Source organism: Terrapene carolina, unplaced genomic scaffold, assembly GCF_002925995.2.
Source record: "Terrapene carolina triunguis isolate 2854851 unplaced genomic scaffold, T_m_triunguis-2.0 Scaffold165, whole genome shotgun sequence".
Classification (NCBI taxonomy): domain Eukaryota; kingdom Metazoa; phylum Chordata; order Testudines; family Emydidae; genus Terrapene; species Terrapene triunguis.
The window spans coordinates 2,352,320-2,366,923 of record NW_020664516.1 but is presented as its reverse complement, the minus strand read 5'-3'; the positions used below and the strand labels follow the sequence as shown (position 1 = coordinate 2,366,923).

The window sequence follows — 14,604 nt, the reverse complement described above, 5'->3', positions numbered from 1 at the left end:
CTTTTTGGTCATCTAATAAACTCTTCGTAAAGAACACTCAATTTTCTTTCACATTTTTATGTTGAAAAATTTCCTACCAATCAATTTTGCTCATAACTTTCTTCAGCTTTGGGAAATTAGATAAATAGGTAGATAGATTTGGGACTGTTCTCATTGCCCTTATTGAATGTAAGCAGGTTATGATCACTGGACCCTAAGCAATCAGCAACTTCTGGTTTTTATCTGTCATACCTCATGTTGGGTGCAATTCTTTGTGTTACAAAGTTATCATTCATAATTTTTAAAACTTCCAATGATGTTTTACTGCTGGCTGCATGAGACATATACTCCTGCATATGTCTCCCAACTGGAAGTCCACATAACACCATTTTTCTTTCCACATATTATAGATAGGTGTTTAAGGAGTAACTTATCCTGTTTTCTGGTTAGATTCAGTGGTCTGTAACAGATCCCCACCAGTACCCCCTCCTGGGCTATGTTAATTAGCACATTCTTCTTTTGCATGCATTGTAAGTCATTAGATTAGTGGTTTTCAACCTGTGATCCATGGATGCCTGGGGGTCTGCAGATTAAGTCTAAAATTTCCAAAGGGGTCCACGCCTCTATTTGAAATGTTTTAGGGGTCTGCATATGAAAAAAGGTTGATCTAGGTTGTTCAGCCATCTGATTGCTCCATCATTGAGGGTAGTCAGATGTTTTCTAACTGTGCACTCCTCCAGCTCATGTTTGCCTGGCTGCATCGCTACCCTGCAGCCCTACTGTGAAGAATGGGCTGAGCCAAATTTCTGCATTGTCATCCACTCTGGCTGTTCCAGTCAGCAGCCTGGGAAGCCTCGTCCAGGATCTGCTTCCCAGATTGCAAACAAAAGGATGGAAATCAGGACTTCTGAAGTTTGTCAGCACACCTGCTTCTCTATCCCAGAGTTGCTGCCACGCGGCGAGAACATAGCTATCAGCCCTGATATGCTGCTGTTCATCCAGGACTGGCACGGGGCTGGCAGCACTAGACAGGAGTGCATGAACAGCCACTTTAGAAGGAATTTGTGAAGACCATCATGGCAAGTCAAAAAGAACTGCAGGTGTAGGTGTTTTCTTCTTTTGGGAAGTGTGCATTGCTTATTGGCACCTGTTGGAGCCTTACTCAGCCTTGCATGCAGCCAGATGTTTTCATCTGTCATAGCCCTCCAGGCAGTTTTAAGGGTGATAGCATCTCACTGAAGTTTTGAGGGAGCTATATGAGCCAACGCATACAAATTAGGTGTTAATGTGTGGCTAAGACCACTACTAATAATACGGCTTGAAATTAGGGGAAGGTTTCTAACCATCAGAGGAGTGAAGTTCTGGAACCGCCTTCCCAGGGGAGTATTGGGGACCAAAAATCTAATTGACTTCCAGACTGAGCTTGATAATTTTATGGAGGGGATGGTATGATGAAACTTCCGACAAGGGCATGTAGTCGATCTGTGACTTCTAGCAGCAAATATCTCCAATGGCAGGTAATGGGACACTAGATGGGGAGGGTTCTGAGTTACTACAGAGAATTCTTTCCCAGATGTCTGGCTAGTGGGTCTTGCCCACATGCTCAGGGTCTAACTTTCCTCCCAGGTCCGCTTAGCAGAGACATGGAGGGGGTGGGGGTGGGTTCTCCTTCCTCTTCAGCATGGGGCATGGGTCACTTGCAGGTTTAAACTAGTGTAAATGGCGGAGTCTCTGTAACTTGAAATCTTTAAACCATGATTTGAGGACTTCAGTAACTCAACCAGAGGTTATGGGTCTGTTACAGGAGTGGGTGGGTGAGGTTCTGTGGCCTGCAATGTGCAGGAGGTCAGACTAGATGATCATGACGGTCCCTTCTGACCTTAAAGTCTGTGAGTCTATAGGTGGCTATGTTCAGCTCCAAATCAATGAGATGCATATGCTGATTTCTGCCCCAAACTGCTGCACAATATTCCACTGGAGTAAATAACAGTGCCAGGACTGAGGTTTGTAGAACATTTGCCTCTACTGCTCAGAAGGTTCCTGCTAGCTTGTGGACCAAGGCAGTGTGGGAGGTGAACTTTTTCTTTCAACGTACTAAATGGAACTGGTACCTTAGACTGTGGTTCAATTTAACTCTGAAGTAAGTGACAACTGGCTGGAAAGGGAGTGGGTGATCCTCACCACAAACTGTAAGGGGTTGATTGACCAGTTGTCATGGACTCACAGGACTCGTGCTCTCTCATGGCTCCGTACGGTCCCTGGGAGGAACCCCCTTCAGTGTGACAGTCCTTCTCAGGGGTCCACTCTCTGTTGAGGGTTAAGCTGTAGGCCCCTCCACCTCCTGGAACCGCACCTCTCTGAGCCTTCAGCACGTCTGTCTCTCGCCGTGGGCCCCCTCAGGGAGTCCACTCGCTCTGGACTCCCAAGGCCTCCATTCCCAGAGAGAATGATGCAACCCTGATATCTGGACCGGAGTGACTCTCAGCCAGCGTAAAACAGGAAGGTTTATTGAATATCTGAACACAGCATAAGAAACTCTCTGGGCCCTCAGGCCTAGCAACCCTCAGCACAGTACATCTAGGTCTCTCCTGCATCCAGGTGGGCTCCGGCTGCTCTCTCTCCCCAGTCCAGAAACCCCCTCCTTCCAGCTGAGCATCCATATCACCTTCCCCCAAGCCCCACCTCTGTCCTTTGTCTTCTGTCCCAGGTAAACAGGCTGAATGGACCTCCTCTCCTCTCAGCCTCTCCTCTCATCCGTCCTTTGTTTCCCCAATGGCTGGAACTGGCTGGTCAGGTCACTGAGGTCCTCTCCCCTCAGTCCTTTGTCCTTCCACTGGCCAGAACAGGCTGTGACTCCGAGCTGGGCCTCCCAGTCATCAGGTCACCAGTCGCTGGGGTATTCATTCTCCAGGACATTGTCCAGGGTCCCAAGTGCCACCGCTTGCTCTCTGTAACAACAAACTCCCTCTCCCACCATCTCTTAAACCAGTAACAAACAGGGAAACTGAGTCCCACACCCTCTGCAAGCAAACTATTGAAAAAACAAGAAAACCTCCCGCTTCGTCACAGTAGACAATCGCTCAAATGGAAGGTTGTGGCCACCGTCTTAGACTCACTTAGTATAAATCTCCACTGAGGAAGGTAGGTGGCCAGAACATTCATGTCCTGGCTAAGTGACCCTTTGTTATTGTGTAGATTGTTACCCACATCAGAGAGACAGATGTCATCCACATATATATACTTATTTGCCTTAGCTACTGATAGGTCATACGTATATATGTTGAAAAGGAGAGTAACTAGAATGGATCCTTGTAGGAGTGCATTATGGAGCTGCCTAAGTTGGCTAACTTTGTCTCTACCTTGCAAGATGAAGCTCTGATTCATTATCATTTCCATAATGAACAACGCCCTGAGCTTATCGGGAATAGTCTGCAACAACTTGGTGTTCAGCCTCACATGTCAGACAGTGTCATATGTGGCTGACAAGTCCACCGGAACAGCACCCACATTCTCAAAGGAATCTTTGATGTTTTGTGTTAAGTGAATTACTTTATCTTGGGTACAATGTCCTCAAATGAAGCCAGCCTGAACAGTGTCCTCAAATGAAGGCTGTTGTGGTTCGATAACCTGGTTGATGCACATCAGAATCAAGCTATCCATCAGCTTCTATGTAACATAAAGGAGAGAGATGGGTTGATAGCTCTTAGGATCTTCCAGCAGTTTTCCTGGATTCTGAATAGCTATGACCTTTGCCATGCGCTAGACTTTTGGGATGCAGTTGCCCTGGAAATATCAATTAAAGAAACAGAGCAGCCAACTTTTGGGCCTACATGAAGAGGGAACTCCAGATGAAGGTTATCCTGGCATGGAGCCTTTCCTGTTCCCATAAGCTTTATGGCCTGGTACAGCCCTTTGTCTGAAAAGGGAGCCATCAGGTTTGAATCCACACTAGGAGCTTGCCACTTCTCTGGGACCTCAATTTTGACCATAGGGCTGAAAGACTTGTCCAAGTTCTGTGTACAACTATTAGCCACTAGCTGGGATGCGATAGTGTTTGCGGTGACTGGAAATTCCTTTTTGCCAAGGCTGGAATCTCCAGATAGTTTTTGATGGTCTGCCAGGCTTTCCAACTAGAATGAATCTTTGTGACTGTCTCTCTCCATCAATCGCACCTGGTTTGATCCTGCAATTGACTGAGTTCCTTGTTTTTATGAATGGCCTCTTGGGCATTACCAGCAGATATGAATTTCTGGTAGAGCTTAGTTGCCTCTGGTGACCACCCAACTAAATATTGTCAGGAATTAACTTCTTAGCACCTGCCTTAACTAAGGGCATGTCTACACTTACTTCCGGAGCGATCGATCCATCAGGGGTCGATTTATCGCGTCGAGTGAAGATTCGATAAATCTACTGCCGAGTGCTCTCCCGTCGACTCCGGGACTCCACCGGAGCGAAAGGCGCAGGCAGCGTCTACGGGGGAGCGTCAGCAGTCGACGTTCTGCAGTGAAGACACTGCGGTAAGTAGATCTAAGTACGTCAACTTCAGCTACATTATTCACATAGCTGAAGTTGCGTAACTTAGATCAATTCCCCCTCCCCCAGTGTATACCAGGCCTTATTCACAAAGTTTGGTAGGAGTAATTTTATGTTGTCTGGACATAAAAAATACAAGTCAGGTGAGTTCGTTAACAGACATCTTTAGTTCTGCTTGAAAGACCTCCTGTCAAATTCTCTGAAAAGTCCTCCAGACCTGCAGTAGACTGTTGTTGATATCTGCAGGCAGAGGCGGATTTACAGTAAAACATAGGGTGCCCTGGCACAGGGCCCTGCAATGACAAGGGGCCCCAGGGCCGGGCAGCTGCGGGGGCAGAAGCTTGGTCCTGCCGGCGCCTGCTGCAGGCTCCGCCTGCACCGGCAGCCAAGCTCCCCCCTTCCCCGTCTCTTCCCCACCTCCTTCCCCGAGCACGCCGTGTTCCCGCCCCTCCCCCTCTCAGCACTGCCCCCACCGCCAAACAGCTGTTTGCCAGCGTCCAGGGTGCTCCAGGAGGGAGGGGGAGGAGCGGGGACGCAGTGCACTCTGGGGAGGAGGCAGAGAAGAGGCAGGAGCGTGGCCTTGGGGAAGGGAGTGGAATTGGGGCAGGGCAGAGCAAAGGTGGGGCCCCCGCACTCCCCCTACACATACCACTCCCTGCCGTGAGCCTCTCAGGGCATGGGGCCGGGGTGGGGCAGGGAGCACCCACACCCCCTGTCCCCTGCCCTGACTCCTGCACCCCCCACACACACACCCAGCCCCCTGCCCTCCCTGACTCCTGCACTCCCCCCACATACCCAGTCCCACCAAATGGGAGCTCCTGCACCCCCCCACATTCCCATCTGCACCCCTCACACCAAATGGAGCTACCCTAGGTAAGCGCTCCACACCCCAACCTCCTGCCCCAACCCTGAGCTCCCTCCCCCATCCTAATTCCTGGCCAGACCCTGCAACCCAACCCCCAGCCTGCTCATGCACCCTAACTCCCTCCTAGACCCTGCACCCCCATCCCTGAGCCCCCTCCTGGCCAGACCCTGCACCCCAACGTTTTTTTACATTTTATTTTTTTTAATAAAGTGCTCTTAACCAAAGCGCTTCACAATAGTTAGCTAATGGTACAAACAATGTTTGGAAAGATCATTAAGTGGGCCGCCGAGACCCTCAGCGATTTTCAAGTGGTCTGTGGAAAAATAAGTTAGACTACAAAAATAATCAAGGTACCTCACTTTATTTTCATTAACTTCCTATTACTTATAGGGGGAGGATGACGGGAAAAAGAATGAAAAACGGGGGCGGGGAGGAGATAAGAGAGAATGTTCTTTTTCTTCGCTGGGTCCCAAAGAGGGGCCCCAAAAATGAAGCTGAGCACAGGGCCCCATTAACTCAAAATCCGCCACTGTCTGCAGGACCATGGTGATCAAAGATGCACGTTGACCCATATGCATTCAAGATCCTACATTTCTGAGTTACTGATCACTCTAAAACAGATAATGGTGTCTTTAATGTTAAGTGCCACCTCTTTTGCTCCCTCTATCCTTCCTGAGTTATAACCAATGATTTTAATATTCCAGTCATGTGACTCATCCCACCAGGTTTCAGTAAATGCTAAGTACATCAAGTTTCTTCTCATCAATGAGACTTTCCAATTCCTCTTGCTCGTTACCCAGACTCCTGGAATTGGTATGTCAGCAATTGAAATAATGCTTCTCTTCTCCTTCTTTGTCACATCAACTCAATTTGTTTATAACATGCTGAATTTCAGTTTGTACTGCATTTGCCTTCTTAGCAAAGAAGACTTCCAGCTAGTCTTCAACCACGTAGTTTAGCAACCTGTGAGATGCAGGCTTTCCTGTTTGTACAGCACTCTCTCCCACTGGAGTATGGCCCAGTGTGACACAAATCCCAAATCTTCAGCTTCACAGGCCAGTCGTGCAGCCAGTGGTGGTCTCATCCAGTATTTTCTACCTTCTCTCACTCATGGGACCAGTAGGAATTCTGTGAATACCAACCCAGACTTTTCTGTTCTTCAGCTCCCTTCCAAGGTCCCTGAAGTCTTCTATAATTGGTGTAATTCCACACAATGAGAAGTCATTGGTTCCAATTATATCATCACCAGTGGAGACTTGCCAGATGGCTTCATAATCCTGTCCAATCTTGCTGGTTACATCTCATATTTTCACTGCAGCGAGACAACACACCGTCCTGTTGTCCTTGTGCTCCTTGCTGAATTCTCTATCCATTCTTTTTTGTATGGAGTCACCGATGACAGTTGCTTGTCTTCTTAGAATGGTTAAAGAGTCTCTCTTGGTAACTGCTAGGTTCATACTGCAAGGACACTCATCAAGTATATCCCCTGTAGCTTACTGTTCCATTCTTCCAGAGACCGATTTCTTGGTAGTTGACTTGCTGAGTATCAAATAATGACTTCTAGCTGGATTGAGTGCTTCCGGGTTCTCTTTCCCCTCTTAGTCATAAATCATCAGCCCACTCCTTTGGTTCCTACTCTCTCCAGTTCTTTTAGTGCCAACCCTTCCCCTTGTGGCAATGATTTCCAAATGTGGTTGTCCATGCATGGTTCAGGGAGGTGTAAATTATTTCTGACTGTGCAAGTTTGGCCTCCTTCCCTGAGAGAGGGCAGGTGGCATTGCTTCTGCCAGCCTTGCTTGGGAGCACTTTAAGTTACAGCTGGAGCACCACAGGAACCTCATTGGTTGAGGATGTTAATTGCTCCAGTTGTGCTGGTCATGACCTCTTCCTGGCTATTAATATCCATTTTTGGGGGGGCGCCTGCACTGGAATTCTATAGGCACTGTGTGGGGTGGGGAAGTTGTGACCTCTCCTTCCTGTAGCAGATTTTCTGTCTCTTTGGCCACGCCCTGGATTTATGTTGGCAGAAGCCAACACAGATACTGGAGTGAATCTGGCCCTATATGTCTTCGTCATCTTTTTCCTGTCATTGCAGTGTCCTGTTCACTAACACTAGGTCCTTCCTTTGGACCTGCACCAAACTAATTAGTATGTTATGCAAACCGTTTTTATCCAGAGTTAATGTCCCCTCTCTGAAGCGGTCAGCCATAGGGCTGCTGGAGCACTGTGGGTCTGTGTTGCGTTACGGTGGGAAATGCACACAGCTGCCTTCATCTATCCATTCCATCACTATTCCTCAGTGTTAGTTTTTGTGGTACAATGTGCTGCCTGACTTTGCGCCAAGCATTGATAAATAAGCTACATCTGATAGCAGTCTCGCAGATTCACTTCTACAGCAAAGCTATCAGGTCTCCTTTTCAGGCCAGCTACCTTGTGTCAGCATGAATCAGAAAATAGATTGAACATTACTGTCAATCTAAACCTAATGTCTTCCGGCTTGAAATAGAAAGTGCTAATAGAATAGTCTCTGTTTTGCTGCACCCTACTGGATTTCCCTAGTGCTAGTGACCAGATGTGTAATGGTTGCAGGAGAGGTGGAGAGGGATGGCGGGAACAAGCTGGGCTTCTCCTGGCTTCTATGGTGCGTTGTCTTCAAGTCATCGATTTTAAATGATCAAGAGCTTAAAAGAAGTGAATGCATTTGGTCAGTAATGCTTTGGAGAAGGTTCAGAAGGCTTTATGCAGCATCTGTGGTCTGACCGGGGGAGTGAGCAATGGTTACCGTTTTATTCACAGATTTCTTTAGCACCCATGCATTTCAATGGGAATGCTAGAGTGGTGGTGTTCACATGGAATCATAGAATTGTAGGACTAGAAGAGACCTCGATAAGTTATCTAGTCCAGTCCCCTGTACTCATGGCAGGACTGAGCATTATCTAGACCATCCCTGACAGGTGTTTGTCTAACCTGCTCTTAAAAATCTCCAATGATGGAGATTACACAACCTCCCTAGTGTGACAAAGCTCCTTCTCTATCTTGGTGGGTCCTGTGCTTATTGGTGGATTTTCTTGCCTCAGAGATTCACCATGTGGGTTGGGGAACAGTCCAGAGACCTTCCCCTCTGGTAGAACCCACAGTCCAGATCAGTTGGGAGGTTTGGGGGGAACCCGGTCCCGCCCCCTACTCCGGGTTCCAGCCCAGGGGCCTGTGGACTGCAGCTGTCTAGAGTGCCTCCTGGAACAGCTGCACGACAGCTACAACTCCCTGGGCTACTTCCCCATGGCCTCCTCCCAACACCTTTAGCCTCACCACGGGACCTTCCTCCTGATGTCTGTTAACGCTTATACTCCTCAGTCTTCCAGCAGCACATCCTCTCACTCCCAGCTCCTTACACACACACACCTCACTAACTGGAGTGAGAGCCTTTTTATACCAGGTGTCCTGATTAGCCAGTCTGTCCTAATTGATTCTAGCAGCTTCTTCTTAATTGGCTCCAGGTGTCCTAATTAGCCTGCCTGCCTTAACTGGTTCCAGCAAGTTCCTGCTTGTTCTGGAACTGCCCCTGTTACCTTACCCGGGGAAAAGGGATCTACTTAATCTGGGACTAATATATCTGCCTTCTATCACTCTTCTGTAGCCATCTGGCCTGACCCTGTCACACTAGGCAATTTATTCCAGTGCTTAACCACCCTGACAGTATTATCTAGACCATCCCTGACACCTGTCAGGGATGGTCTAGATAATACTTAGTCCTGCCATGAGTGCAGGGGACTGGACTAGATGACCTCTCAAGGTTCCTTCCAGTCCTGTGATTCTATGATCATGTCCCCTCTGTCTTCTCTTCTCCAGACTAAGCAAACCCAATTTTTTCAATCTTCCCTCATAGGTCATGTTTTCTAGATCAATAATCATTTTTGTTGCTCTTCTCTGGACTTTCTCCAGTTTGTCCACATCTTTCCTGAAACGTGGCACCCAGAACTGGACACAATGCTCCAGTTGAGGCTTAATCAGCATAGAGTAGAGAGGAAGAATTACTTGTCGTATCTTACTTACACCACTCCTGCTAATACATCCCAGAATGATTTTGGCTTTTTTTACATCCAAACACAAGGTCCTGGAATCTGAAACAAGAGGCAGATAACACCCTGGTAGCTGTCCAAACAGCAGAGTTATGGAACACAGGATCCAAAAGCCAAAGAATAAAGAGTAGACTGTATCTAAGAGAGAGGGCAGCAGGTGCAGGAGCAAAGTGGGTCCGGTAATTAGATCTGCATCCATCCTTATGTAGACAGTGAAGCATGGCACTGGAGCTAGACATAACAGACCGCCCTCTGCTATGCTGTCTCCTCTTGCTTTGCGGTTCTATTTTAAGGATTCCTCTCCCTGAGGCTGTGGGGAGCTGCAAATCAACTGGATCGGACTGAGTTTGTTAATTTTGCCGGTGTCATGTATTTAATGTCATTGTAAAGCCCCAGGTCTGCAGCAGACCTGTCACAGAACTGGGGAGCGGCCCTTCCACTCTGTCAGAAACCAGCACAGCCCCAAACACTCGTTCCATGGGATCATTTTCACTTTTCAGTTAAAATCTGGCTCTGCCCACTTCCTTAGACACCCTCTCCCCAATAACCTAAAACTGTGTGGGGAGGTTATTTGGAATCCTTTTAAATGCTCCTGCACTTTGATGTGCTGTTTTGTTTTCTGATGTATTTCTCCATTTAGTTGGCTGTCATAATGTTAGAGCTCCTTGGCTGATGGACGGAAACTCAGTAGAGCTGATCTCACTTGAAGCAAACAGCATTTCAGTCCATTTCAAGCAGTGAGCAAATCCCCGCTTTTCATAAAAATGCTGTTCTCAAATCGTTCCCATGTTGTTTCAGGTGGTTGTGAGTGAGTCCTTCTGGATCTCCTAGACCATGTTTAATGGCCTTTCCCTCTTTCTGCATTATTCAGAGCAGTAAAACACAAATGTACAATTAAAAGATGCTGGAGATTGTGTCTTCTACCCCAGCTGTTGAGACAGCTCACTGAGGGATTCTGTTGAGGACAGTTAGTCTCTCTTAAAACAGGAGCCTAAGGATGATGCTGGTGGAAACGACCTGCATGGGTCCTTCTGAATAAATCTAAGAGTTCACAAATGGCCCACAGACCCTCTCCGATACAGCTATGATCTTTAGGGTTTACTCTGCATTCCATCTTGAGCTTATCCTAGCACTGGCCAAGAGCCAATTAAAATGTGTCTATCGCAGGGCAACTCTGACAGGGTCCATGTCACTACCTGGCCTCCTATGAAAAACTCAGCTCAGTTTCTACCACCCTCATCGCACAAGCCTTCAAGGGCAGGTCTCTGAGAAGGGCTACTTAGGAGATAGAAGGAGGAGAGTACTTGGGAAACTCAGATCACAGGGCTCAGTTCTGGTTTCCTTTCTAATTGTTAACTAACGTACTGTTTTGTCATAAACCTTGACGACTTGGATTCTCCAAAGCCTAAGAGAATTAGTCCAATTGAAATTCACTGGAAATTGGATGCCAAAGTCCCTTAGATGCCTTTGAAAAACACAGCCTAACTCTTGAGAAAAGACCTTGCTGGCTGCATCTGGATTTTGATTAGTTGGTTTTGCAGAGTCATTCCTTTAGTTTACAGCTTTATTGTCAAACTAAGTAACCCCTGCAGCAGCAGGGGGTTCCAATTCCATGGCTCATTTAGTCTGTGGCCCCTCTGCCTACCCTGACAGCAAGGATGCTAATTAGTGTCAGTGGTGGAGGTTGTTTTTTTTTTAATCTGGTTATCTCCCCTAGGAACTGGAACAGGACCATCAAACCAATTTCATAGAGGTCACATAGGCCATAAGCCATCAGATGGTAATCGCTTGCGGTCACTGCTGACATGAGCTGGATTTGAAATAGTGACTTGCAGGTGAAAGGTTCTATCTCCTGGGTCCTGTTGTATTAATTTTGGCTCTTTGGGCCCATATAGTTGATCTAAAGTGTTAACACGAGCCTGAAACTGTCCAACACAAAAGAGTTTTAAAGAAGGTCTGGGGTTCGGTATATAGAGACCGTGGCCTGCGTAGTACCATGGCAAGCACACCAGAAAAGTCATGCCAGAAGTTAGAAATGTATTGATTGAAATACACAAAAGGAAAGGAATCAAATAAGGCAAAAGGGATTGAAACTGAAATTGAGTGGCTATGTAAAACAAAAATCAAAACGTATCAACATCTCTTTTTAGAAAGGATGAATATCGGTTAGTGTCTCTCATGCTGTCAAACAGTCCTCCTTAGTGGAGAGGAAAGGATTAGTTCAGTTCAATTTTGAGTCGGGAACAATAGTAACCTTCCTGCTTTTTGACAAAACAGATGCAAAAGGGAGAGAAGAGATAGGGTAGTAACAGGGAGGGGGAAATACGGCTTTTGTTTATGTTCTCAGGCTACAGGGCAGCAGGTCAGTCCTGGATGGTGCTTTGGACTGGCAGTTTGGGCATAACAGCTGTTGCTCTGGACCCCAGCTCATCTGCCTGGTCAGGGACATCATCTGATTGGTCTGGTCAGGTTCCTCTCCTTCACTGGTCCTTCACAGGCTGAGTAGAACTAGATGGGCTGATGCAGTTGATTTCGGGATCTGGTGACAAGCCATGGGTGGGGGTAGGACAGGGGACAGAAAGGGACACCTGAGGAAGGGGAAGACAGAGCAGGATCTCACATGCATCAGGCTGGGATCCTCACTGGTGTAGCGATGAGTTTCAGGGTCTGGTGTCTTTGAAAAAATCTTTCTGTTGCAGCCATGGTGATGGTTTCACCCCCATTTCCCTTTCTAAGGGCCTCAAAAAGTGCAGAATAGCCCATCCTCTCATTATTGTATCTACCAATTAGGCCCAATTTCTGAAGCACCAATGAAGCACTGATTTCCAGTCTCACACTTTTCTTGTCTACCAGGCATGATCTTAACACAGTCCTTGAGTGGCATCAGTAAACCGGCTCTGTTTAAATTAATTCAGTGTGTCTCCTTCCCAAATCTTTCTTAAACAATTTTTACATAACAGGTCATTGTAATAATTCATGAACCTTTACCTACTTTCCAACAGTTTGGCTCACAATTCACATAGGCCTGCTAGACCTTAATTATTACAACAGTCCTCATGTGGTTTCAGCCTTCATTATTAGATGTGATGAATTAGAACATTAAAACATAGAGTTCCTTAAGAAATCATTTCAGCCTGAGATGCTGCTTTTTCCCTGCCCGTCGTTGCTTTCTCTTCCTTTTAACCATATCCTGTAGTGCCTCACCGGTACATTGAGGCCAATGGCTCTATTCTGATCTTAGCTTCTGGATCTTGTTGCAGGCTCGCAGTCACTCGTTGTGGAGGATTGAGCCCAGTGAAGGTGTAGTTCCCCCGGAGGCTGAGGTATCGCTGACTCTGATTGCTAACTTGGATGACATGGTGAAATTCCAAGACAAGGTGAACTTGTTCATACAAAACAGCAATACCTATGTGATCCCAGTCCAGGCTGTTGGCATTGGTACCACGATTGTCACGGACAAACCCTTTGCTCCAGCACTCAACTTGGGACCCCATTTCAGGTAGGTCATCTCTCTGGGTCTCTCCTTTTCCTATGCTCCTTCATCTCCATGGACCAAATAAAGAGCCCCAGCAAGGACGTTTTTTTATTATAGTCCCTTAGGACTGTAGGTACAAGGACATGGCTCCCATTGACTTAAATAGGCGCTACATAAGTGCATTGGAAGACATATTGTAGCCCTTTCAAAGTCACTTGTCACTTTAGAATGCTAACAAGATGGGACGTGGTTGACAAAATTCCACTAAGTGGAAATTGCAGAAGGTCCAGGAGGCTGAAGATTGACAAATGATACATAAAAAAACCTTTTATTTTTTTGATCATTCAAACATTTTGCTCCTTTTTTCACCTGATGGGTGGGTCATGACCCCCACTCCCCTGCAGCAGCAGTGAATCTTGATGTTGCTCTTTAGCAGCCCCTCTTCTAAATTAACAGTACTGCTTTCTTTCTACCTGCAGCAGGCTCCACACCTCAGCGCCTTGGGAGAGCAGCAAAATTTGTCTTTGTCCTTTAACCTTCCCTAGCTCACTTTTATTTCATGGGTCCCCTGCTGGAGTTCTGTCTATTAGTGTCAGGGCTGGGACGTAGGCAGTGAGGCCTAGTGGTTATCTTGTGGGGTGGGCACAGGTCCCCATTGCCAGCTGGAGTTCAGAACTAGAAGGTCAGGAACTATAAGTTAGATACCAGGAGTCAGGAAACCAGGTGGTTGAGATCAGGAGCAGGCAGTGTTGGATGTGCGGTCCAAAGCAGGGTGGAACCCAGTTATCTTTAGTCCTGCCATGAGTGCAGGGGACTGGGCTAGATGACCTCTCGAGGTCCCGTCTAGTCCTATGATTTTATCATTCTATGACGTCTTATTCCTCCTTCTGGCTTAAACAGGGGAAGTAGGCCAATCAGGAGCCCCAGTCTTCCAACAGTTGGGACCCAAAGGCGAGTTCTAAGTGAGTTGGGTTTCAAGGAGTCCTGGTTCCAACATATGCTAGTAAGTCATCAGTGGGGGGGTTGGAGCATGATGCTGCCCAGGAAACCTGCAGGTCCAGGTTAGAGACCTGCGAGTCATGACAGTTATCCTCTCTTCTCATCTTTCTTCATGTCTCCCCTCCTCTTGCTCCTCATCTTTTCCCACCAATCTCTCTTGGCTTTAGGGCAGAAGCTGGAAGAAAAGCTTTATCTCTTGATTGGAAAAGGGAGAATGACTGCAAGGTCCTGTTCTGAAAATAGTTGGGGGGAAGCAAAAGTCCATTGACCCTGGATGGTGAATGGAAAAGAGATGAGTCTCAAATGGAAGAATTTAGCTCTAAGGGTTTGAGATACGATAGTTTTCAGTCACCTACACTAGTTTTGAGCTTTAGTTCCATTTGAGTGTAGATGTCCGGGGCGTTTTGTGATCCTTGGTTAACTATAAGTAAGGCTGTATTTTAGTCACGGGTGTTTCTAGTAAAAGTCACGGACAGGTCACGGGCAGTAAACAAAAATTAATGGCCCGTGACCTGTCCATGACTTCTACTATATACCCCTGAATAAATCTTGGAGCGGGGCAGCCCTGGGGTGCCCGGGATGCTGGGGGGGGAGCGGCCCTGGGGCGCCATGGGTGCTGGGGGGGGGGGGGGGCGGGGGGGTGCAGCCCGGGCCCCCCACGGGGGCTGGGGGGG

General features: G+C 47.3%; 1 protein-coding gene across 1 annotated transcript in view; it reads left to right on the top strand.

Moving 5' to 3' along the window:
* The window catches only part of LOC112119564 (hydrocephalus-inducing protein homolog), a 360,821-nt gene that overhangs the window by 151,911 nt on the left and 194,306 nt on the right, over positions 1 to 14,604 (top strand). The window contains 1 exon segment of the mRNA XM_029912025.1: positions 12,717 to 12,955. Within this exon segment, the coding sequence (XP_029767885.1) occupies positions 12,717 to 12,955 (239 nt within the window).